This window comes from Diabrotica virgifera, chromosome 4 (assembly GCF_917563875.1).
Source record: "Diabrotica virgifera virgifera chromosome 4, PGI_DIABVI_V3a".
Lineage (NCBI taxonomy): Eukaryota > Metazoa > Arthropoda > Insecta > Coleoptera > Chrysomelidae > Diabrotica > Diabrotica virgifera.
The window spans coordinates 259511445-259538820 of record NC_065446.1 but is presented as its reverse complement, the minus strand read 5'-3'; the positions used below and the strand labels follow the sequence as shown (position 1 = coordinate 259538820).

Genomic DNA, 27376 nt, shown 5'->3' with positions numbered 1-27376 from the left:
TCACTTATTCCCCGTTAGAGAGCGTTCTAACCATACTGCGATATAAATAGTTTTAATTTATATCGAGAAACTACGGTCATGTTGATGTAAATTTGTCTTCCTCAGGGCCTCTTTGACAACAGGTAGACCTAAAAATAGTACTATCGGAGGATGGAGGGAGACAGATTTAAATCAAAACGAAACCGTAGATTTTCTTATTTTATTATGGTTTTGCTCAATCTCCGGTGAACGTGTTTATTTCGGTGATTGAGTACTTTTGTTTACCCACAACGCGTTCTGGGTATTTCGCTTCGGCCAATGTCCGAATAAAATGCTCACTCCGCGACGTGGATAATTCACGTTGTCCACATCGCGAAGTGAGTAAAAATTTCGGACATTGCCCGAATTCGGAGTTTGAGTGTAACATATACATACAGAATTTATTTCGGCGAAGCGATGACGGTCGCGAATTCAATACTTTTTCCGCGCCCAAAAAGAGTAAACACTAAAAAAAGTTTTCACTTCAAAAATGCTCAGAACGACCCCTGGGCGAGAAAAGTGTGACCCTTGTACTAATCCCAAAATACTTACCATGATTAACCTTTAAAAAAATTACATTGAAAAAATTGTTTCTGGAAAAAACTGGTCTGTCAGGCTCAGATAACCTTACACTAAAAATTAAAAACAAAAAAGCTAGACTTAATACTTACTTCGTTTCTGGTTGCATGGACTAATCCTAAAGCAAACAAAAACAGAATTTTGTTATTAGGAGCACCACAAAAATTTATTAATAGCACACTTGAATTGGCACTCTATTTTAGAGATTGATGATACTTCTCGCCAATTTTGTTAGGGGATGTTGGAATGAAATCATTGTTCGAGACTTCCGCCTATTTTTATTGTCAAAAAAGTTTGGTGAACAACTACCCTAAGACAAAAATAATATACATGAAAAATGTCAACTCAAATCTTAAGAAAATATGTTTACTTTTAGAAAAACTTCCATACGCGCCAGATATACTCCAACTAGTTAATGTTTACAAATAAATTTAATATGACAGAATGAATTTTTATTGATTCTAGTACAAAGATTCGGTAGCATTTGAGGGTCTAGGCTTCTTAATTTTGTCGAGATTTTTAAGAACGATGTCATGAAGGGCACAGTATCTGTTCCTGATTTCGGACATCACTAACCATAAGCTAAGGTACTCTTTTTCGTCCAATTCCTGTACTGATTTTCTGTAGTCTTCTATGTGGGGGTACTTGGCTACTTTCGATATTAATTTACCTAAAAAATACTCGATCAAATACTGTTATGTGCATTTTTGTTTCACTTAAACAAGTGGAGGATCTACAAAGGGGAGGGGATAGAGGAAATCACCCCCAACAAGGTCCAAAGAAAATAAATTGTCGAAACTTAAATACAGAGTGAGTTTTATGTATGGGTAGTGATGTAAAATTTCCGGGAAGATTCGAACGCCGGAAAGTCTCCGGGAATATTGGAGACTTTCGAAAACTTATGGAAATATTGCATTTTTATTAAAATTATTATAATAATCTGTATTTCTTAAGGACTTAAAAACGCAAAAAATATACAGAGCCATTTGAAAATCACTTGGCTAGTGTTTTATTGAAAAATCCCGTTGGTGCTTCCCGCATCAAGAAAATTTCTAGATCCACCACTGACATCAATGTTTCACTTAACTCACCTCTGGAAACGTAATACCGGGAAATTTGATCAAAGAATGCAGCAGCTTCTGATTCCACAGACTGCACTTCGGCCAATGTGTCTTCTTGAATGGATACACCAAAGTTGTTACCGTCTTCAATTTTTGGAATCATAAAGGAAATCCACATCTTTATCTATAAAGAAATGAAGAAAAGTATCAGTCATCTGATGTCTTGCAGAAGACAGCATGTTATATTCAAAATATAGACAAAAACAAAAAATATCCCAAAATCTATTCAAAATGAACATTTTTTAGATCATTAGACAACAACAACAACAGTTAATTCTTGATGCTTTTGCCAACTTCTTTAGCAGTGACTATAATCCTTTTTCCTGCATATAGTCCAGGAACCGAAGCTTTTCACCTCGCAATTTTTACAGAACCGATCGATTTACTTGAAAATTTGAGAATAAGTAGTGGATAGTCCAAGGATCAAAATCTATATGATGCCGAAAGGCGTAGGTCTGGATCCCGCGTATGAAAAAAAAGTTGATTAATAGCAAGCTGAAAATTTGTTAATAGCTTAAGGGTGTCTAGTCGGACAAACTTTGATATATGGGAACACTGAAACAGGAGAAGTTTTAATTGTGGAACAGGTTAAAAGTTTGGAACGGTCAGACCACGAAAACGGCACATGTATTTTGTCCGACAGAACAGACTTAAACTCTTCGAACAGAGATTAAACTCTCATTCAAAAATCAGACTGCTATTTATCACCAAATGGGCGTTTTAATGAGTGGAACATGTAGAATATGTCAAATGACAGGAATTAGGACAGGTGATAAATAGCAGTGTGATTTTTGCATGAGAGTTTAATGTGTGTTCGGAGAGTTTAAGTCTGTTTTGTCGGACAAAATAAATGTGCCGTTTTCGTGGTCTGACCGTTCCAAATTTTTAACCTGTTCCACAATTAAAACTGCCCCTGTTCCAGTGTTCCCATATATCAAAGTTTATCCGACTAGACACCCTTAAGCTAATAACAAATTTTCAGCTTGCTATTAATTAACTGTTTTTTCATACGCGGAATCCAGACCTAGCGCTTTTACCATGGGGGTGGTTGCCACCCCCTCTCGGGGGGTGCAAATTTTTTATTATATTTTGACCGCAAAAGTTGGTAAAACATTCATTCTAAGCTAAAAATGTTCTATACATTTTTTTGATAAAATTAATAATTTTCGATTTATTCGCTATTGAAAGTGTTAGTTTTATATCGAAAAAATCAATGTTGTTTGTTGTTGTTTATTTGGGTTTATATGACTGCGGACATTAAATCCATGCCAAAAAACAATGTTTTTCGATGATACTCATTTACGATTTACTCAATTTTTGCCGTAGAAAAAATTTTTTCAAACCAAGTTCTTGGGAGTTAAATAACCTACAATTTCATATTTCAACATTTTTTCGAATCTCTGATGCTAATCTTTCTATTCTGAAGAAAATGGCATTTTTTACCAAACTACAAAAATTCGTTATCCGCTATTAACTCCAGTTTTTTTAAACTAATCATTCTAAGCCTGTCAAACTTCTAGAATCTATTAATAATACATAAATAAAGAAGAATGAATAAGGCCAATGACTAAAAACACGGCTAACTTACATTATTATGCTTCCAATTGGAGTTCTCCATTTTTTTATTGATTTTTATATATTGATTTTGAAATATATTGATATATGAAATATATTGATATTTTAGCCGTAACTTTTTTATTTTTTATCTTAGAAAGTTTTGTAAAAAAGAATTTTGTAGGTTTTTACAAGATCTATAATCCTATTAATATTAAATCTTTTTAAAATCCTCAATCGCAAAAAGAGGTGACTTTAAAAGGGTTGGTAAAGGTCGTTTTTGCATGTTATTACAAGTTTTAATTGTCAATCGATTACTCAAATTTTGCCGTAGAAAAAATTTTTGCAAACCAGCTTCTTGGGAATTAGATAATCTACAATTTCATATTGAAAAATTTTTTCGTATCTCTGACGATAATCTTTCTATTCTGAAGAAAAGACCATTTTTCCAAACTACAAAAATTCGTTATCCGCTTTTAACTCAATTTTTTTTAAAAACTAATCCTTCTAAGCCCGTCAAACTTCTAGAACCTATTAATAATACATAAATAAAGAAGACCAAATAAGGTCAATGACTAATTTTAATAAGGATGGTTATTAGGAAGTTGATTCCGATCACTTTTTCGCTGAAAAAAATGGGGACTGACATTCTTTTCATTATAAGTCACTTAATTTTTGAGATAGACTTTTTTTATTTCTGTAGATATAATATATATATATATATATATATAGTGGCTAAACACCCCTTTAGGGGGTTACGCCTCTTACGCTCTCTAGATCTATATTTTGCGGTAGATCAGTCCTCATGTTCGTTATTTAATTTTCTTTGTTATTTTTCTCCACTCTTTCCTGTCTCTGGTTTTCCCTTTCCAATGTCGTATGCCCGCATTGTTGAGATCACTTACTACTTCTTGTAACCATGTAGATCTTGGTCTTGCACGTCTTCTTTTGCCAGCTGGTGTCCATTCCAATATTGAGTATATCGTCGTAGTTGATCCGGATCTCCATATGTGTCTTAGCCATTTTGCTCTTTGCTGTTTTATTTTACATACTATATCCTCGTCAATTTCTTCCAGTAACTCAAGGTTCGTTCTTTGTCTAAATTCATTGTCATTTATTTTTATTGGTCCTAATATTGCTCTTAGTATTTTTCTTTCTTGTATTCTAAGATTTTCCTCTTGTTTTTTTGTCATGCTAAGAGTTTCGGCTGCATACATCATCGTCGGTCGAATTATTGTTTTGTATACTTTCATTTTTGATTTCTTACTCAATAACTTATTTTTAAGTAATTTTTTATTTGCATGGAAGCTCTTATTTGCTGTAATAATCCTTTCTTTGATTTCGGTTTCTCTTTCTCCATTGTTTGTTATTAATATTCCTAAATATTTAAATTTTTCGACTTCTTCAAAAGTGTATTCTCCTACTCTAACCTTTCTGTTTTCAAAGTTTTTGTCAAATCTCATTATTTTGGTTTTTTCTTGGTTTATTTTTAATCCCATTACTTTTCCTTCTGTTACCATTTCGTTTAACATTCGTTCCATTGTTTTTCTATTTTTTGTTATTAGCACAATATCATCAGCGTATGCTATTATTTGTCCTTCTCTCGTTCGGAGGGTGCCTTTGTTGATCTTCCTGACGACGTATTCTAGGGCAAGATTAAACAGAGTTGCTGATAATGAATCTCCTTGTCTCACCCCTTTATTGATGACAAATTCTTCTGTGTCGCCTACTTGAGTTTTTATACTAACTACAGTTCTACTCATTGTCATTTGTATTAATCTTCTTAATTTATGTTGTATTCCCATTTCTTTCAGAGCTACCATTAATTTTGATCTTTTTATTGTATCAAATGCTTGTCGAAAATCTATAAAAAGCAGTTCAATTTCTATTTTATATCCATGAGCTTTTTCCATAATTTGTTTAACCGTATGTATGGCATCTGTTGTAGACTTTCCCTTAACAAATCCGCATTGATAGTGTCCTATGATATTCGTGGTAGCTTCGGTCAGTCTTCGTTGTATTAAGGCGGACATGATTTTATATGCTGTGTTTAATAGCGTCAGTCCTCTGTAGTTATTACACATCCGTTGATCTCCTTTTTTATGAATCGTGATAATTTGTCATTTCTGTAGATAGATATTTGTAAATACTTTAAATTAGTTTGAACAAGTTATCCTCGAAAAATACATAGTTTTCCCGACTTTTGACTTTGAAACTACAATATTTAGCATTTGACGAAGAAGAGCTAACATATAATAAAGTATAGCTCGATTACTATTGGTCTTAAAGAAAATGAAAATAAAAAAAAAACGGTTTTATTTATTTTTTTAAAGGTACATTTTTGTTAAGTATGTAAAGATGTTTTGATAAAACGAAAACTTTCGGAGTTATTAGCAGAAAACTTATTAAAAACATTGATTTTTTCGATATAAAACTAACAGTTTCGATAGCGAATAAATCGAAAAATATTAATTTTATCAAAAAAATGTATAGAACGTTTTTTACTTAGAAAAATTTTTTTATCAACTTTTGCGGTCAAAATATAATAAAAAATTTCCACTCCTGAGATGGGGTGACAACCACCCCCATGGTAAAAGCGCCTTTCGGCATCATATAGATTTTGATCCTTGGACTATCCAACTTATTCTCAAAAATTTTCAAGCAAATCGATCCATTCTGTAACAATTGCGAGGTTTTGTCGTATTTTAAGCTTCATTACTTGGACTACTAGACGAGCGGAGTCATAGACCCGATATCAGTCACAGCCATATTCACTCCTTAACTATTAAATTTTGTGACATTCTAGCATGCTTAAAGTGTCTTAATACCAGTAAAGGTCCTGATCCAGATACAATATCTAACTTGTTTTTAAGGAATTGGGCATTCTGTTTATGTAGACCTCTGTGGCTTATTTTTACTAAATCTCTGGCCTAGAGTTCCTTTGTACAGTCGCCAACATCTGAAACGAATAGACACTACAAGAAGAAGAAGGGCCACTTTCCATCACAATTTAAGAGAGCCTTTGTTAAGACCATACATAAATCTGGCCATAAATCATTGATTTCTAAATATTGCTCCATTACAATTCTTTCTGCTATTCCTAAAATATTCGGGCTTTAGTGACTGATTTTTTGACAGCTAATCTGAAGAATAAGTTTCATACTGATCAGAATGATTTCTTGCCTGGTATTCAACTTCAACTAGTCTACTAGTTTACACTCATTACATTATAAATGCATTGGAAATCAGCTCTCAGGTGGATTCCATTTATACTGACTTGTCTAAAGGAATTGACAGGGTAGAGCATAGCCTTTTATTGCATAAACTGAATTTTTTTGGAGTATCTGGCAAACTCTTTACTGGTTGAAAAGTTATGTCCAAGACCCATTTTTGTATATCCAACTGAATAGTTCCCTAGCTCTGGAGTGCCTTTAGGTGCACATTTGGGACCTCTTGTCTTTGTAGTTTTTGTTGATGATGCTATCAAATCTTTGACTGGCTGTGAAGTATTAGTATATGATTAGAAGTCGAAGTCTTAGATTATTCAAGTATAAAAACATCAAATTTAATGCATATATTAAAAAAAACATGTCATGTTGAAAATCTAGATAGAAACATCAAAAATATTAAAATATATAATTGAAATATGAAGATTATAATCCAAAAAGAGTTTGATAGATTCAGAAATGAAGATATAAGAAGAGAGCTGGAACAGAACCGATAATGAGGAAGATCGAAAACAAACAATTAAGCTGGTTTGGACACATACAACGAATGGAGCAAAAGAGACTTACAAAGAAGTTACATAAAGCCAAAATGGGAAACAAAAGAAAAAAGGGAAGGCCGAGGAAGACATGGATGGACCAGATCCAGGATATAGCTGAAAGGAGACATGAGTAGGGGACATCCATAAACTACGTCGTTGAGAAGAGGGAGGAGGGGCTTGCTTATTTCGAAGAAATACGACAGGGGGTGGGGGGTATGAGTGCACATTCGACGTCGTTTAATATATTGGTATATTTAAATTTTTCGCTATTGTCTCTATAAATATAATTTTTTACTAGCTTTTACCAGCATTAAAATATCAGATATTCATATAAAAACGTATAGTTTTTGAAATGAGATTGAAAATAAAACAAAACGTTTACGAATAAATACACCTTTGTTAAAATTAAAAAGAATTCTCTTATAGATACTTTTATCGCATACATTTCGTTTTTATCAGTCACAGCCTTAAAATAATATTAGGTAGCACTTTTGTACAGGACAACAAACAATAAGACATTGTTCTTTGGGTTTAAACAAGCGCTTCTATATTATATACAGAACAACGCCTGGAAGCAAACAATATTAAATTGTTAATTCATTTATGTGCTGCATACTGTGTGTGAAAAAATAGTTCTGAAAGAATGAATGGAAATAAAATATTGTGTTCTATTTAGTTAGTAAGTCGTATTTATACTTAGAGAAGATTTATACGCAAAATCTTGGTCCAATGCCATTTAAATGCATTCATTTTTTTCGAATACTCAGAAAATGAATAAAAATTTTTGAAACATTTAAACGCAGATTGAGAGATTACATTATTACCGAGGTCCAAAAGTTTCTGAAAACATCTATAATGTTTATTTTAATAAGTTACAGGGATAAAAAAAGAGAATATTTAGTCTGATTTTTAAGTTCAAAAATTTTATTCAAAAGAAACCTTTTGTTTACTCTAAGGGACTTTCAGCCTTCGGTAATAATGTAATCTTTCATTCTGCGTTTATATTTTTCAAATATATTTATTAGTTTTCTCAGGATTCGAAAAAGAATGCATTTAAATAGCATTGGACCAAGATTTTGCGCCTACTCCCTTAATTGTTCTTGTTATATTCGCAAATAAAGTTTCAAGGTTGATTAAAAAAACAGAAATAACATTGAATTTTTTTAAATCACTGAAAGGGGGGTCGTGAACTGCAATGACGACGTCGACATGGGGGGGGGGGGGGTTCGCCTGTAAACGACGAATTACGACGGAGGGGGGGGGGGGTATTAAAAAGGTCAAATTTTTTACGACGTAGTTTATGGATGCCCATAAGGGATACGAAAAACCTGGCCACCAATAGAAGCGATTGGAAGAAATGGATAAAAGGCGGAACCCGACATCCGACGCCCAGAAGGGCACTAAGGATTATGAGAAAGAAGAATCCAAAATGAAGAAAATTTATTGTTCACCTAGAAATAGATCAAATTTAATAAAAACGTCTTCAAAAAAAATCACTGTGACACTCAAAAATGTAATTCAAACAAATATTTTTTATGCCTACCAAATTTGAGTCTTCTACAAGCTTCCTAATATGAGGTTTGACTTGTTCTATCAACTCTACTATATTTTTGTTAGTGGAAACTGCTCCAGTAGGTAGAATCATAACTTTAGTGCCATCCTGGATGAGGCTGGGGTCCAGTTTGGCCTTTTTTGCCACTGGCAGCTCACTGTGACTGTTCAAGATGATTGGCTCTGGGATTGGTATGTTTAAGTCTTGATGAACATCGTTGAAGCTTCTGTTTTTAAAGTGAGACGTTTCGAGGATACTGTTCAATTTTACGATAGTTTCTGGAAATCCTTTGAGTACTAATGATTCAGCCTGTTTCTTTACTTCTTCTTTGTATTCTTGTACCTACACAAACGGTAAAATTATTAACAATAATTCGCGAACTCAAGCGAGGGTGCTGCCGCTTATTTGGAACTAGAGGAATTGGGATGAAAATATAAACAAATCATCCTTTAACCTAAACTTACGTGCGTAGAAATTAGAGACCGACCGAATGTGATTTTTTTGGCCGAAGCCGATGCCGAAGTTCGGCCTGAAGGATACCTTCGGCCAAAGCCGAAGCTGACTAAATATTTGCATTTATAGTAGGGATAGTCGACGATCAATGTTTTGCCATTAATATTTAGGTAGTCAAACACCAGTAATCTTGAGTTTTAACAAATACAATAAAATTATTATTAGTCCAGGGCGCATCTGTTTTGAGATGGACGTTGAGAGGTGACTCAATTTTTTTTGCAGAAACTGCTTGAAAATAAATCAAATAATAATATTTGAGTTATCCTCCCTCTCAAAAAGGTCCGGAACATTGTTTAAATAATCAAAATGTCAAAAAATTAAGGAAAAATTCGATTTTTTTCTTCGCTTTTTAATTATAACTTTAAAAGTATTAATTTTCAAGAAAAGTTGTTCTAACATAAAAGTTGCGTAATTAAATTTCCTACAATATTGAATTGGTAAAAAATTTAAAAATAGTCACCCTAGCTGCAAAATAGCAATAATTGCGAAAAAAACATACAAAATCAAGTATTCGCATTTTACGTTGTTCATCCATTTATGCTACACTTAGGACCTTCATATTTCACCCAGAAAAACGTTATGAAACAGTAAAACAATACTGTAAATTTCATTAAGATCGGTTCAATAGATTTTGCACAATAAATTTCGCAATCCAGCTTTCGCAAAAAAATTCATTTTTTCAAAATGTTACAGGACCGAAAATAAAGCAGATAGCAAGTTGAATTTTGTTTTGCTTACAGGAGTGTACTGTACCTTTCATTTGCAATTTTGCAAAATTAAAATCAATTAATTACCACGGCGTCAGGAAATTTTTTAAATAAACATTAATTTTTGGTGCTACGCGTAGAACAGCGGTGTTCGATTCACACAAGTTGATTTCCACCAAAATTTCTTCCAATTTTTATATAATATATTATTTTCTTACTCTATATTTTGTTATATTTTAATTCCACAAAAATCAAACTAATTTTATTATTGTTTGTGAAATATTGTTTAAACAATTGCATATGTTTAAAAATAATAAACTTTTATTCTCTAAGTTAAAATATATGAACAAATAAAGTTTTTGCTAATAAAAGTGTTATTTCAAAGGATAGGGTATGTGTTTTTATTTTGCAATAAACAAATTTATTTATTTATATCGAAATGTAATAAAAATTAAAATGTATCAATCATTATCAAAGGTCATTGAAATGCCCAATCAGAGCAAGCTATCCGCTGTCCTGCGCGTAGCACCAATAATTAATGTTTATTTTAAAAAAATTCCTGACGCCGTGGTGTTAATCGATTTTAATTTTGCAAATAAAAGGTACAGTACACTTCTATAAGCAAAAAAAATTTCAACTTGCTATCTGCTTTATTTTCAGTCTTGTAACATTTTGAAAAAATGAATTTTTTTGCGAAAGCTGGATTGCAAAATTTTTTTTTGCAAAATCTATTAAACCGATCTTAATGAAATTTACAGTATTATTTTACTGTATCATAAAGTTTTTCTGGGTGAAATATGAAGGTCCTAAGTTTAGCATAAATGGTTTAAAAATGTAAAATGCGGATACTTGTTTTTGTATGATTTTTTCGCAATCATTGCTATTTTGCAACAAGGGTGACTATTTTTTAAATTTTTAACCAATTCTATATTGTAGGAAATTTATATACGCTACTTTTATGTCTATACAACTTTTCTCGGAAATGAATACTTTTAAAGTTATAATCAAAAAACGAAGAAAAAAATCTAATTTTTTCTTAATTTTTTGACATTTTGATTATTTAAACAATGTTCCGGACCTTTTTGAGAGGGAGGATAACTTAAATATTATTATTTGATTTATTTTCAAGCAATTCCTGCAAAAAAATTTGAGTCACCTCTCAACGTCCAAATGTACTAATATGTTTACAGGTGCGCCCTGGTCTATATAGTTTCTCAGAATTTTACTACGTGAGAAATATTCAAATGAAGATCTTTGAGATACCTTGGCCTATTGTTAAAATTTATATCCTACCTACTACCCGAAAGTTTGTAAAACGTTTTGGTTTATTAGGGTATAAAATAGGGTGTAAATATTATTCAAAGTATCAAAGGCTCGCCGAAGCATATTGTTTAGAGATTATTGATATAGTATAGTATACGCGGAGCAAGTTATTATTCCACCTTCGGCTTCGTTTTGGTCGAAGCCGAATTTTGGCCGAAGGTTTAAATATTGGCCGAAGGTGGCCGAAGCCGATGCCGAAGCCGATTAATCGGTCGGTCTCTAATAGAAATCAGCCCACTTAAAACTTTAGTCATTTTTGATGTTTCCATATTTCATATTTCCTAAACCTGTTGGCCGATTTAAGTGATGTTTTGAACATGTTATAGCCTGATTCTTTAACAATGCCACTGTAATAATATTGTTGCTAAACAGGTAAATATTCATTGTATACCGGGTGTACCAATCAAACTGTGTTTTTTTCTCAAAGTTCGCATCACCCTGTGGAGTATTCTATAGCCTCAGATTTTCTTAACATTTTGTTTTTTGATTCAATCGTTTATGTTGGATAATAAAAAAGTTAGGTACTTTAACAACTAGACATGTTCTTCATCAATACACGGTGTTTCTAAATAAGTGCGACAAATTATAAGGGGCTGCATGAAAAAATAATGACAGGTGGCTTTATAAACGTATGTCCGCAAATGTTTCATTTCCGAGATACGGGATGTTCAATTTTTTCTTAAAAACTGACGATTTATTTTATTGCTTTAAAACCGGTTGATATATGCCAATGAAATTTGGTGGGTTCTATGACGTAGTTATTGCACATTTTTTTATATACAATTAAGAATGTAATATCATTGTTTATATAGGGAGATAGTTGGTCAGCCCAATAGGTAAATATGTTTGATTCAAATTGAGACAGTCACCAGTTGTCCTCACAATTTCTGTCAGGGTCGCAACGTCAAAATGCATAGACACCAAGTTGGATACGATCCTATTCGTAACACCCCAACTCGCATACATATTAAGAAAAATAAATATATAGAAGAGTATATTTAGAAATGGAATTAATGATGTCATGCATTATATATATAATAGCATAACATCATTAATACAATTTCTAAATATATTCTTCCACATATTTATATTTATTTTTCTTAATATGTATGCGAGTTGGGGTGTTATGAATAGGATCGTATCCAACTTGGTGTCTATGCATTTTGACGTTGCGACCCTGACAGAAATTGTGGGGACATCTGGTGACTGTCTCAATTTGAATCAAACACATTTTTCTATTGGGCTGACCAACTATCCCTATATAAACAATGGTAATATTCACCATTACGGCTCATACGTGTAATATGACCGATCATACTACCCGTATGCACGCTAATGGTGAATATAAAATTCCTAATTTTATGTTAAAAATCTTCAATAACTATCTCTTAAAACATACCAAATTTCATTTGCATATCTCAACTGGTTTTAAAGCAATAAATAAATCGTCAGTTTTTAAGAAAAAATTCAACATCCCGTATCTCGGAAACAAAGCATTTGCGGACATACGTTTATAAAGCCACCTGTCATTATTTTTTCATGCAGAATTACCCCTTAAAGTTTGTCGAACTTATTTAGAAACACCGTGTATTGATGAAGAACATGTCTAGTTGTTAAAGTACCTAACTTTTTTATTATCCAACATAAATGAATGAATCAAAAAACTGAATGGTCCACAGGGTGATGCGAACTTTGAGAAAAAAACACAGTTTGATTGGTACACCCGGTATACAATGAAAATTTACCGCTTTAGCAACAATATTATTGCAGTGGTATTGTTAAAGAATCAGGCTATAATATGTTCAAAAAATCACTTAAATCGGCCAACAGGTTTAGGAAATATGAGACATCAAAAATGAACAAATTTTTAAGTGGGCCGATTTCTATGCACGTAAGTTTATGTATCAACGTCGTTTGAATGCTTGTCGGGTGTGGTCATTTAATGAATGATTTATTTATATTTATTCATTACATATAATAATAATAATAAAAATGTATACCATTTTTATTCAGTTGCAATGCGAAGCCAAAACTGTCTTAATTTTTACTTAGATCAGAGAGTGCAGCCAGCACTCTTATCGACGATTTCACCTCTTGTTAGAGGTTCATCAGAGACTGTATAGGCTGCTTTCTCTGGTCCAGGTAAAAATTTTCGACATACTAATTCCCCATTGCAACTGACGAGAAGGTAGTAGGTGCGTAGCGGCATCTGCTAAATAAAAGACTAAGATTTTCAACCTAATGAAAATATTTGTAAATTAAATATTTTTAAAAGATTTTTAATTGAAAAACTTATTGGCCCATCTTCCTGTAATTGAAAAACTTATTGGCCCATCTTCCTGGTGACACCTCCAAGGCTTCTACAATATGCAAGCCAAATGGATGCTGCAGTGAAGACAAAAGGGAAGGAATTCTACACTATGCAATTCACAACCCCCCGTCTGCAGCGTGGTAAGTTCCAACGGAAAATGGACCTATTTACTCTATAGGAGTAATACTAATATAAAAATAAAAATGTATACCATTTTTATTCTATCGTTAGACTAAAAACTAGTCACGGTGCTGTTCCAGCTCACCTGGCTAGATTCAACATTATCGAATCAGGAAAGTACTCATGCGATAATATTTCCCAGTGTGATATTAATCACATCCTTTTTGGATGTTTTAAGAATAAAACGCTTTCAGATATATTTTCTGAAAACCTTGTAAAAAGTAAGGTGCAACTTCCAGCAAACATAACCCATCTGCTGTCACTCAATCCGAAATCAATATTTGAACTCGTATGCAATCATTTATACGCTTCCGGATATATAATTTAGATTTGTAACAGTCAAGCTTCAGTTCGTAATATACCATAATTAATAACTTATAATAAGAGTATATTAATATGCAAAAATCTGTGGCAAATGGACTAGTTTCCATGCCAAACATCACCATCATCATCATCATCATGATTTACCATTTTTATTCAGTTGCAATGCGAAGCCAAAACTGTCTTAATTTTTACTTAGATCAGAGAGTGCAGCCAGCACTCTTATCGACGATTTCACCTCTTGTTAGAGGTTCATCAGAGACTGCATAGGCTGCTTTCTCTGGTCCAGGTAAAAATTTTCGACATACTAATTCCCCATTGCAACTGACGAGAAGGTAGTAGGTGCGTAGCGGCGCATAGTGTAGAATTCCTTCCCTTTTGTCTTCACTGCAGCATCCATTTGGCTTGCATATTGTAGAAGCCTTGGAGGTGTCACCAGGAAGATGGGCCAATAAGTTTTTCAATTAAAAATCTTTTAAAAATATTTAATTTACAAATATTTTCATTAGGTTGAAAAACTTAGTCTTTTATAATAATAATAATAATAATAATAATAGTCTCCCGTTGTATACCACTGTGGCTTTGGGAGTATAGCAGGGTAGTCTGCTATATCTAGGGCCTACGGCATACAAGGAAGGTAACAGGGCCAGTGCTACGCTTCAACCGCCTATTATTACCCCTGGTTTTCTTGCTCAAGTTGCTCTTGCCGCGGTAGGATTTGAACTCCGGACCACCGGCATGCGAGCCAAGCACACTACCACTTCGCTACGCCGGCCCATTAATTCATTACATCAATAACAATATTAATTATATCAAAATACGTTATCCCAATTACATCGGCCATTTTCATGCAACTGCACTGCCACCTACAGTCAACTGAGTTCGCAAATTAGATGTAGTACATTATTGTTAACACGTTAAGCGCTAGACAAAATATTGAAAAAATGCCACCCAGGCCAAGTAGCAGTTTCGTCAATACACAGCAGTCCCTAGGGACCTCCATGGCATATGGGTAACTTTCTATATCAGTCCCTATGGACCGTCATAGTGCTTAACATGTTAATCAAGGTTCTTAAACTATTTTTTTGTGGAATGTCTAATTTAACTATTATGTTTATATTGGATTGAGCCACAATTAATGGTGTAATGAAAACTAAATTTTTAATTCGCCAATGTATGACGTTTATGATTTCCACTCCGGAATTCGTTATCAAAAAAAGAAAAGAATTATTCTGAAAAAATTCTGGGAAGATTTTATAACCTGATTTTTTATGTTGTGCATTTCTTTTCAAACGTGACTGTTTTTGTATGTTATTTTGTGTTAAGTTGTTTGTGTAATATGTATCATAGATGTGATTGTTAAAATTATTTTTTTTTATTTTTGTTCATGGTTGTGTGTCTGTATATTGTGTTGCACATGTATTGGGTAAGGTAATGGCACCAGTAGTGGACAGGGCACCTATAGGTGACACTTATGAAAAAGATCAATCAAATAAGGTTAAAATTACAGAAATCTTCTTTGACATAAATTTAATTCTTTGCTGTTAGTGCCATTTATCAGTGAGCATTAAAAGTAGTTTGTTATTTCTGAATCCAAGATTAATGGTTTTCACAAGTAGATGCATGGTCCTATGGTCTTGAAGTTTTTTTGTTATTAGAGTGACTAAAAAGGTAAGAAAACATTATTAATATTTTTTGGTACTTGTTATTTAAGTTTTGATATATTAAGAACTACTGCTAGTGGGGGTTGGAAGTTATTTTTTTATTTATTAACAAATTTTAGTAAATAACCTTGAAATAAACAATATACAAGGGGTGTCACCTTTAGGTAACTAGAATTCATGTAAAAAATTTTTGACTCCAGTACATGACACCCAGTGGTATTGGTTACAATCAGAAAATGTGGGTTCCAATAGGTGACAGCTTTTTTGTTATAGATTTTAAAGGATGCCAAAAAAAATATTACAATACAGTCATGAAGATATGGAAGCAGCTTTGGCAGATTGCCGAAATGGAATGCCTACGGCAACCTCTGCCAGAATCCATAAAGTTCCACGAGTTACCTTGCTCTACAAATTGAAAGGCAAAAATCCAGTAGAAAGAAGAATGGGTCCAAATCCAATATTTACTGCAGAGGAAGAAAACAGGCTAGTGCAGTGGATAATATCAATGGCAAGTCGAAAATTCCCAATTACAAGAAGCATTTTAATCATAAGTGCTAGAAAATTGGGCGATAGAATTAAGTAAACCTCTGAACTTAAAAAACTACAAAATTGGAAAGAAATGGTCTTACGGATTTTTAAAAAGGCATCCAGAAATTTCTCAACGAGTTTGCCAAAATCTTACCAGCAGCAGAAAAAATGTAACTGAACAACAAATTAAAAACTGGTTCACTGAAGTTTACGATTATCTCTCAGAAGCAAATTATTGTGATATCCTTCAAGACCCTACCAGGGTTTTTAATGCTGATGAGTCAGCCTCTTTTTTAAATCCAAAAGGACAAAAAATTCTAGCAAAAAGAGGTGACCGATCTGTCTACCAAGCTGTTGGAAATGATGAGAATGTCTTATTGTTTTGGTAACATGTAATGCTGCAGGTAGTGTTGGTCCACCAATAGTCATATTCCGATATGTAAGAATTCCAGCAGTTCTGGCGGAGAGTGTACCAAAACAATGGGGAATAGGTCGTTCAGAGAGTGGATGGATGACTGCTGAAGGATTTTTTGAATATATCACCAATGTGTTTTTCCCTTGGCTGACAGAAGTTGCCAAAATACCTTTGCCCATTATTTTATTTGTAGATGGACACTCATCTCACCTGACTTTGCCTCTAAGTAATTTTTGTATTGATAAGGGTATAATATTAATCGCATTATTTCCAAATTCAACCCACTTGTTACAGCCACTGGATGTAGCTATATTTAAATCTCTAAAGGGTGCCTGGAAAGAAAATGTCCTGGAATGGAGATTAGAAAACAATATGTCTGAATTAAAAAAACATAATTTTGCACCACTGCTAGAAAAAATTTTAAATTCAAAGATTACTCCAGACAGTGCAAAAAATGGTTTTCGTAAATGCGGTTTGGTGCCATGGAACCCAAATGCAGTGGATTATACTAAAATTACACCACCTACTGAAGAGAATAATCTGCTTCAAGAACCAATTCAAAATTTAGCTCTGGAAGAAAACTTAGACAACGTAGATTGGATGTCCTTTAAGTTAACATTAAGCAAACTTATTGGCGAACAAAAAGTTTCAGATTTTGTGAGAGGTATTAAGGACAATGAAGACAAATCACTATTTAAAATTTGGGAGAAAGTTTGCGATTACGTGACATCATCTCAAAAATATCAAGAACGGACATTTATTGATGATCAGACAGTACAAAACGTGACAATTATGGAAAGACTGGAAAACAGAAGAAAAAGAAAATATGCCTGATAAATTGAAAAATAATATAGATGTATCAGTTATTCACTCAACACCTGTAAAATATTCTACTCCTGAACAAATTCCAATAGTAACATCAACACCAGTTAATATAAACATTAACATAGAAGCAGGTCAGTATGTTCCATCACCTTTTAAAAGGACGCCTTATTCTGGCCAGAAACGAGCAAGGAATCTTTAAATAAAAGGAAAAGAAAAGATACCGTCTGTTGTGACCTCTGATTCATGGCAAGAATACAATAAAAAGAAACAACAAGCAAAAGAAGAAAAGGAAAAAAATAAAATTGAGAGAAAAAAAAGAGAGAAGAAGCTAAGGCTGAAAAAGTATTAAAAAAGAATAAGATTGAGTCAGAATCAGAAGATAGTGATGTTAGTGACGTAGAGTATGCAGAGTCTGAAAATTCTGGATGGAATGAGGATTTCGAAGATACGGGTGTTGAAGATATACAAAAGCTAATCACAATAGAAAATTTGAGTGAACTACAAAATGGTGATTTCATTCTAGTGTCATTTATGGGAGGGAAAAGAAATTCCCAAAGATTTAAATATGTCTGTATTGTTCAGAAAAAATGCTCTAAGAACGAATTATTAGTTATGGGATGCAAATCGATTGATACTACAAAAAAAACTTTTAAGGCTGTTGAGGATGATGTGTCCACAGTAGTTTTAATCAAATTTTGGGAAAATTAGAAAATCCACAAGTGGTGCAATCTGGTGATAGGTTTAAATATGTATTTCAAGCACCAGTTTCCGATTTGAAAGAAATGTTTTAAAATCTTGTAGTTTTTGTCATAGTTGGAAGTTTTAATGTTTTTAAATTTAAGAAGTTATGTATTCAGTAATTTTAGTTTTAAGTTTTTACATCTTTGTTTGAGTAGGTACTTATTAAAAATGCTGCATTTTCAGATTTATATTTTAGTTTATCTAGGTGTCACCTATAGGGTTCTTGTGTTGTCACTAATTGGTGACCTTCAATTTTTACCTGTTATCTATAGGGGAACATGTATTTTATAAAAAAAAATTAAAAATAAAATCTTAAATAAACAACTTTGCGATTTTTTTAAAGATATTTATAAAAATTAAGTAGTGATAGTCACACTAAAATGTTCTCTTGTGACTTTCTTCATCTATCTTAGGCAGTAAAAAATTATAAGTTAATTTGTAATCTAAGAATGTCAGGTACTGGTGCCATTACCTTATGAGATTTTCAAATATTTGTTCTTCCACTTCCTTTATTCTACTATTGTTGGTGTGTTCTTGTTACTGACTTCTTTTAATGTTGGCAACCAAAGCCTGCTGCCTTCTGCTGATGAGTTTGCTACACATTTTTCTTCGTTAAGTAGGATGAGGGCTTCTTCTTCGACTTTTCTCTTTTTCATATCTGTTTCTTTCATGATGTATGCGTCATTCGTCATGCATCTCTCGATTGGACTCTGTGCTCCTTGTCCCATGCAAACATGCCTTGTAGGCATGTTTGCGTACCTGGGATCTCTCTAAGTCCTTGTTATTTTATGCTCATTTACCGTGACACTTCACTTTTTTTTTATTTATTTATTTATCCACGGGAAAACCCCATTAACAGTAAAATACAATAAAAAATGAGGTACAATCATTCATTAAAATATAAAAAGTAAAAATAAGAAAAGCAAAGGCTTGAAAAATCACCAGGCAAGATATTAAAAACATAACAGTTAGAAAAATAAAATATAAAATGTACACATGTAACTGAAACAAATCAATAAAATTATACAAAACACAAATACAATAATAAAATACAACAACATTGCAAGATGAAACCTAATTATCACATGGCAAGAGATCTCCTCAGTTGGCTCAGGCTTATATTGAACAGATCCATATCAAAACCGTTAAGGAAGCACATATATCTATCTAAAGTCATGTTACTACTATAGGATGTTCTGTGAAAGGCCGTGTTAAAGGTAACATTGTAGCGTAAACCTGGATATGGAACATTAAATTTTATACTATCCAACAAACTGGGACAATCAATAAGTCCATTAATGATTTTGAAAACAAAGACACCTTCCGAAATATCACGTCTAACACTAAGGGGAGCTAATGATAAACGTTGCTCAATCCCAGTGTAATCATGGTTCTCAATATATGTTATGTTGGACTTTTTCAATAGTGTCAATATGAATTTGATGGTACGGAGACCAAACTACCGAACAATATTCTAATATAGATCTGACTAGACAACAATAGATTAGCCTAACAGCATCAATAGAGAAGTATTTAGAGTTTCTTTTAACAAATCCTAGTAATTTAGAAGCTTTTACGGATAATGAATTGATATGTTCGACAAATGAGAGCTTTTCATCCATGATAACACCTAGATCTCTAATAGACGAGACATATCTAAGAGGTTTACTGTCTATGTGATAAGCAGTATCAATTCTGTTTAACTTACGGGAAAAACTAATATAACAACACTTCTCAACACATAACTGAAGATTATTGCAAATGCACCAATCAAATAAGCGATCCATATCAGCCTGTAAAAGTTTCTGATCCTCAATATCATTCACAACTCGCCAAAATTTTACATCATCAGCCAACATTAAACATTTACTATATAAGAAGCAATTAACGATATCATTAACAAATAAATCAAAAAACAGGGGAGACGTATGCCCACCCTGTGGAACACCAGAACTTACAGTAATAACATCAGAAAAAAGACCACCCACTTTAACTCGTTGGGTACGACCAGATAAAAAGTTTTTAACCCACTCAACAAAATGGACATGAAAACCTATGGATGCCAATTTATTAAGCAGAATTTGGTGATCAACACGATCAAATGCCTTACTGAAATCTGTATAAATAGCATCAATCTGCTTACGATCTTCCATATGCTTTAAGAGATCAGATTGGTAGCAAATTAGATTCGTTACTGTAGATTTTTGTCTGCAAAAACCGTGCTGAGATTCAGAAATCAGACCCCTGCACACCCACGACAGCTGCTTAGCTACCAAACTATCAAAGAGTTTGGGAATTGCGGATTGAATGCATATACTACGATAATTTTCTATGTCATTCTTCTTACCTTTTTTAAATACGGGTACAACAAAACTCTCCTTCCAAGCATCTGGAAATTTAGAAAACTGTAAGGATTTATTAAATAATAACATTAATGGCCCAACAACAGTGCAAACACATTTTTTTAAAAGGAAATTAGGAACACCATCTGGACCGCTGGAAGTTTTATTTGGAAGAGAACATATACCATCAAAAATATCAGTGAGAGTAAAGTCAGTGATATTGAAGCAAGCACCGATGTTGCTATCTAAATGTGCACTGGGTAACTTGAGATCGTTATTACTGGGTAAGTAAACAGTCTGAAAGAAATCTTTGAATAAATTAGCAATACCTTGTCCATTAGAAGCTGACTGTTCGTTATAAAACATCAAATCAGGAAGGTTGTGACTAGACAGTTTATCCCTAATATATTTCCAAAAAGAATAAGGGTTATTCTGCAATTCAGCATCTAAACCTCTAATATACAGGGAAAAGCATGCATCAGACAACCGTTTACATTCTGATCGGAGACGAGAGAAATTGGAATAATTAACAACAGACCGATTCTTTATGTACAGAGAGTGGGCAAACTTCTTTTCTCTCGTCAAACATCAAAGATCATGAGAAAACCACTTAGGAAAAGTAGAAGATCTATAGCGTTTCAAAGGTACAAAAAAAGCGATACCTGTAGCAAGAATTTCATTGAAGACTTGAGTTGATACATTTATATCGCTATAACCTAAGCATTCCTGCCAATCTATAGCAGCCAAGAAGTTATTAAACTCAAAGTAGTTGCCGTTCTTGAAATCACAGTAGAATTCATCATAGGACAGACATGAAGAGGAGGATGTGTTTAAGGCCATCAAACTAGCTTCATAGCCAAAATGATGTAAACTAGAGTTCAAGAGAGGATCACCCGCCCTTGTGATAACCAAGTCCCTATCGTTAGAGAAAACCAGGTCTAAAAATACATTTCTGTCATTAGGTAAAGAGTTTAGTTGGTAAAATTTTAGGTAACCATAAGCTTGTGCCACATCAACAGCTGGATCACCTCCTGGACAATGAACTAGGACACCAAACTCATCATTGGACCATACTGCATTTGGTAAGCTGTAATCGCCAAACATGTAAATATTAAGTGATGGATACTGAAGAACAATTTCTTCCATGGATTGGCAATGCCACATGTATGCTTCCCGGGGAGAATGAGGAGGAATATACGTACCCCCAATAATAAACTTGGACTTACCAAACTGACACAAAATAAGAAGTTGTTCAATACGTTCTTCATTGATAGAGATATAATGAGATTGCAGCTTGCTCCTAACAAACACCAGGACACCACCTCCATTCAATTTGTCACTAGATTTCAGGCTTCTGTCACAACGAAAAACATCAAAACCATCACATCTCAATTCGCTGTCCCGGAAGTTATCATTCAAATTACTCTCAACTAGTATGATTATGTCGTATGGACAGCATGACACATTTATTAACAAATCACTTGGTGGTCATGCAGTTTTTCCCACATAGAAATCTGTGATGGTGTACTTGTTTCCTATCCTTTTCAATTTTTCTGATAAGCTCCTTACATATCGATGGTGAAAGTTCCCATTAATTGGCTTCTAGATGGCCATATATGAAATAACGACATAGGAGCTTGTAAACAGTAAAAATACATATTTCTCTTAGTGTTGCCCAAATGCAAGACCAAGACGAGACTTAGACAGTCTTGGTCTTAGTCTTGCGCCAGTACACCTGGTCTTGGTCTTGGTATTGCGCTCCCGGTCTTGGTCTTGCAAGTCTCGCAGTTGCCCATTAGCCTATTGCATATCTTAAAACAACGTAACAGAGAGGTACATTTTAAGCTTGAATATCATAGCCATAGTAAAGACTAGCCAAATTAATAAATATCTAAACAACTGACAACTGGTGGGGTTTGAACCCACGATCTAAGTGATCGCTGTCTATGTTCTAACTAACTAAAGTTAAAACTACCTCTTAAAACCCACAAAATTTCATTTGCATAACTTCTTCTTTAAATATTAGTAACATAACTCACATTCTTTAAATATTAGTGAATAAATGGTCACAGCACTTCTTAGTCATTCTTTCAAATTCTGGTTAGTTCGTACTGATGAGTATTTGAATTTCAGGAATTTTAAAGTAGAATAAAATTATTCACACATGTCTTCATCTTCATGTGCCGTGCTGGATTATCGAGTGTTGGCTATCAAATTGGCTATAGTAATTTTGTTGGCAGCAGCTCCGAAAATGGAAGCTGGAGTTTCTCAAACCACTCTCTTAGGTTTATAAGCCATGACGTTTTCTTCGACCTGGCCCTTTTCTTCCGTCTCCTTTGCCTATTATTATTAAATGGAGTATATTATAACTCTCTGGGTGGCGCATTCTTGTCTAGGTGCCGTCTCCGTTTCAAAGGTTGGCAATCATCAAAGCGATTTTTACTTTTGAGAGTGCGGCTCTAAATAATTCGTTGTTACTACATCCAAACCATGCCCTAAGATTCTTCAGCCATGAGTTAAATCAGCTATCAGCTTCCTATAAATCTTTTTCCTGGATTTTTTCTTATATAATGAACTGGAGTATTAGATATTTATCTCCTCTCATCACATGTCCCATATATCTCAGTTTTCTTCTCTTAATTGTTAGAAGTACTTCTCTTTCCTTATGCATACGTCTGACTCATTACCTCTACGTTGGTTATTTTATTTACCGATGAGATCTTCAGCACTCTTCGGTAAATCCACATCTCGAATGTCTCCGGTCTTCTCACGTCAATTTTCTTCAGTGTCCACGCTTCCATCCCGTAGTATAATACGGATAGCACATAGCACCTCATAACATGGCCAAAAAAATATTCAAGTTTGTGAGTTTTAACTGTTCTGATGACCCCGTAATTTTTCCCCTCCGATCTATAACAACTTCGTTACGAACTCTATCCACCCAACTTTTTCGTAGGATCCTCCGATACACCAAGGTTTCAAAGGCTTCCAGCTTTTTGAGAAGGGTATCCGTTAAAGTCTAACCTTCGACACCATACAAAATAGTACACATTCACATAAGTATGGTGTTCCATTGAACATTTTCTAGCACTACCTTATATCAGTTTTTGAAAAGGGCCCCACGAAAATCTTTGATACCGGGCCCCTGTGGGGCTAGCTACGCCACTGCTGCTGAGAAAGAATGTATGACTAAAAAAATTTATTTTTACATTATAATAATGACCTCTGAGTACATGTCAAATGTGTAGAGTGTTCTTTTAATGGATATTTTGATTCGCTATGTATGTTTATGGTATTGTTCGTAATGCGCATAAGTCCAATTTTCAAAATGTTTGTTACAATTTTGTTTGTTTCTCATAGAGTATCTAAGAATATAGCCGAACTTATATACTCCCTAAAACGACCCTCAGTTCTAACTGCAAGACGCAAGAGTCACGCAGGCTTAGTCTCGTTCTTGCTCAAGTCTTGCACGGTAAGTCTTGGTCTTGGTCTTGCGAAAACGCAAGAGCAAGACCAAGACTGCAAGACCAAGACCGATTTTGGGCAACACTAATTTCTCTTTAATTTAGGGTAACAAAATATCCAAAAATTGACATAGGAGGTTGGGAACTTTCACCTTCAATATAATATTAATGTCATATTTAAATACCTTCTTGTGAGTATCTTTGGGGTGCTTATGGTGTTTTGTTGTTTCTTTTCTTCAATCTCGCGGAATTCCTTGTTTATAAATGACAATAAGTAGTCATTTTTAGTCAAAACCTTTGTTAGCTGGTTTTTTTCTTCCTGGAAAGGATTTTCATTGGAGCAGGTGCTTCGGGCACTATCATAGAGGGATTTGAAAATTCGTTTCTTGATGTTTACGTTATGGTTGGAGTGATAATTTAAATATCTGCTGGTGTGTGTTGGTTTTCGGTAGACTTTGATTGCACAGCCTGTATCTTCTTTTCCATCCAGAAAAGGAAGTGTATTAACGTTTTCCTGTTCCATAGTGAAACTGATGGATTCTTCTTTATAGTTAATGCCCATTAGAAATTTATTCTCTAGACTCTAGGGAATATACTATTTAGAGAATAGGAACTGCTCAAAACGCATTCAATATGCTAAGGAAAATAAGGTCTTCAGGTCAGATAACAAATAAAACTAAGATATGATTATTAAACAGCAACGTGATGACTGTGCTACTATAAGGAGCAGAAACTTGGAAAGTGTCAAGAAAATGTATTGGACAGATGCAGGTGTTCATAAATAAATGCCTAAGGAAGATTCTTAACATTTACTGGCCAAACTGAATATCAAACCAAAAGTTATGGACACGAACTAACCAGGAACCTATATCTAAGACAATATGCAAAAGGAAATGTAGTTGGATGGGGCACCGTAGATATCCAGGAAGAACTCTCTTTGAAGAAATCTGCTACACATCAAGACAATAAACAACTCTATTCAAATCATCATCTGTATTGTAACTAATTGTCAGTGATATTGTGATTACCGCCACATACAAATATTTTTTTTTAATTATTGTATTGTATTAATATTAACAAAAAACATATTGTAATAATGTATATTAATTGTGTAAATTGGCTGAAAGACTTCAGTCCATGGCCTTTTGGTACACTGTATCAATAAAGTATGTCTCTCTCTCTCTCTCTTGGATGGGGCACACACTAAGGAGACCTGACACAGACATAGCAAGGCAAGCCCTAGAATACACACCACATGGAAAGAGAAGACTAGGTAGACCCGTAGAAATGGGGAAAACAAGTGTCGAGAAAGAAATTAAGGCTATTGGGAAAACCTGGGCAGAAATAAAGATCAGTGCAAAGGATAGGCAGTGGAATGGAGGCAGACAGTTGAAGCCCTATGCTCCGCATTGAGTGAAAAGGAATAAGTAAGAAATTTATTCAATGCCTCTAGTCTGTGGAGGCAAATGGAGAACCCATCATCTACATATCTCAACCATACTGTGGGTTGTTTGTCATGTTTTTGTACTGTGTTGTATTCAAAATCCTCCTTGAATAATATATCAGCTAATAATGGAGATAAGGAAGAACCCATAGCTAATTTAAAATTTTGTTTATAGATCTCATTGTCTAGTCAAAAATAAGTATTATCTGCACAAAGTGTTATTAGCTCCATGATAGCTGATACAGTCAGTTTGGTTTTTGTTGTCAATGTATCATTACTTTCTAGTTTGTCTCATATTTCTAGTTTGCTTCCAGAAGCGATTAAGATCATCATAGGAAAATATCCTGAAATGATCAGGAGGATTTTCAACAATCTCCTCCATAGGAAAGAGTTTCCCGACCAGATTAAACAGGCCAGATTAACGCTTATTTTGAAACTAGGGAAACACCCTGATATAGCCAACTCATACAGGCCAATCTGCCTGTTGGATTGCCTGGAAAAATTCTATGAATATCGAATAAAGAATCGCCTGTAGGAGGATCTGCAAAGAAACAGAAGTATCTCTGATAGACAGTACGGATTTAGAAGATCCATATCCACAATAGATGCAGTATAGGCAATAACTGACACTGTCAAAGAGACAAGGAAAAGATGCGCCATTCTTGTGATGTTCGATGTGAAAAATGCATTTAATTCAGCCAATTGGGGTCACATCGTCAAAGCTCTGGAAAAGTCAAGAGTGTCAGAATATTTAGTAAATATAATTAAGAACTACCTTAATGAAAGGTATATCCAGGTGGGGAAGCCTAAAGACCTGCAAACCACTTAAACAAACTACTTAAAGTGACGGCTAGGTAAGGTATTTAGAATATTTACTACCTCCTCAAAAAAAAAGTTTGCCTCATATTATTTTTAAAGTTTTCTCCGGTGGTACATTTTTGAAAAGACTGGTGATATCAAAACTGGCTAGCAAATTTTCGGAACTACAGTCGAACCAGCCTATTGGAATAACCTTTGTGTCAAGCAGAAGTATTCGTATAACCATGTTATTCTAATAACCGATCATTGGTGGCTAGTAAAAGGATTTCGGGACCTCAAATTTCTATTGGTTAAACCAGGATATTTGACTGTATAATCTATTTCTGCTAGTTTTTGTAAAAAATGTTGTGAGTTTTTGATAAAAGATGTATATGTGCTAAAGGCTTAATTATGTCTAGAAGGAACTTTGACAGTATGCTTCAAAGAGAATCCATGCTGCTACAAATTGGTCTGCGGGGTACATTCTCTTGGATGGATTTGGATTTTTGGAACTCCGTATAAATGAGGTGTCCTGCTAGTGTAGTGTCAATGCTCTTTTTTGGGAGTCTCTCAGATGTTCCTTAAATGTGTGCAGTTTTATAAATTCTATTTTCCAGTAATTTCCTTGGATCAGAGTGGAAATCAAAATGTCAAACATTAGTCCTTTAAAAATGTAATTTTCATTACACCAATAATTGTGGCTCAATCTCATATAACAATAACACTTAAATTATCGTTAATAGTATTGAAATCAGTCGAAAACTTGCCAGAATAAGACAGGAATCGTCACAACTAAACCACATTTTCAAAGAGGCTTTTAGGACATGAAATGTCATCGGTAATGTTACATTCACAAGTCGACTTGAGACAAAATAAACTTAATTTAGTTGCTACTTACTAAACAGCGACTTACTTTTACAGATTCAGCCATAATAAACTGTTACTGCACACTCAACACTTGTAAATCTTTTAATAATGACAAATTACTGCAAATTACACAAACTTAACCTAAAAAATAGACTGGATAACTTAACGTGTTTAGAGAAAGGAAGTTAGCCACAGCCACAGAAAATGCTTAATGCTTTCATGCAAACAACGAATGATAGAGTCGGTACAGTATAAATACCGATGTACGTCATCCGCGTCATAGCAATTACAACACAAAATATTTAAATCGTAGATCTGTTCCTTCTTCTTCTGCCAAGTACAC

At 33.9% G+C, this 27376-nt stretch overlaps 1 protein-coding gene across 2 annotated transcripts; it reads right to left on the bottom strand.

The window, feature by feature from the left end:
- Positions 1-852: 852 nt before the first annotated feature.
- LOC126884145 (proteasome activator complex subunit 3) lies at positions 853-27376 on the bottom strand. 2 transcript variants are annotated; one of them, XM_050650012.1, is made up of 4 exons: positions 27080-27376; positions 8582-8932; positions 1689-1842; positions 853-1267 (listed from the first exon to the last, which is right to left on the bottom strand). In XM_050650012.1, exons 1-4 carry the CDS (start codon positions 27095-27097, stop codon positions 1059-1061), a joined length of 732 nt encoding a protein of 243 aa, XP_050505969.1. In that variant the 5' UTR covers positions 27098-27376; the 3' UTR covers positions 853-1058. The 2 variants fall into 2 exon arrangements, with proteins under 2 accessions (XP_050505969.1, XP_050505968.1); XM_050650011.1 differs by having other exon boundaries at positions 27065-27222.

Excerpts from the sequence above, each read along its gene's own strand:
- LOC126884145 (XM_050650011.1), bottom strand. The coding sequence starts at position 27,097 with ATGGCTGAATCTGTAAAAGTAAGTCGCTGTTTA. Across the intron at positions 1,843-8,581 it reads TTGTAGAAGACTCAAATTTG|ATAAAGATGTGGATTTCCTT; the intron begins GTAGGCATAAAA and ends ATTTCTTTATAG. Across the intron at positions 1,268-1,688 it reads CCGGTATTACGTTTCCAGAG|GTAAATTAATATCGAAAGTA; the intron begins GTGAGTTAAGTG and ends AGTATTTTTTAG.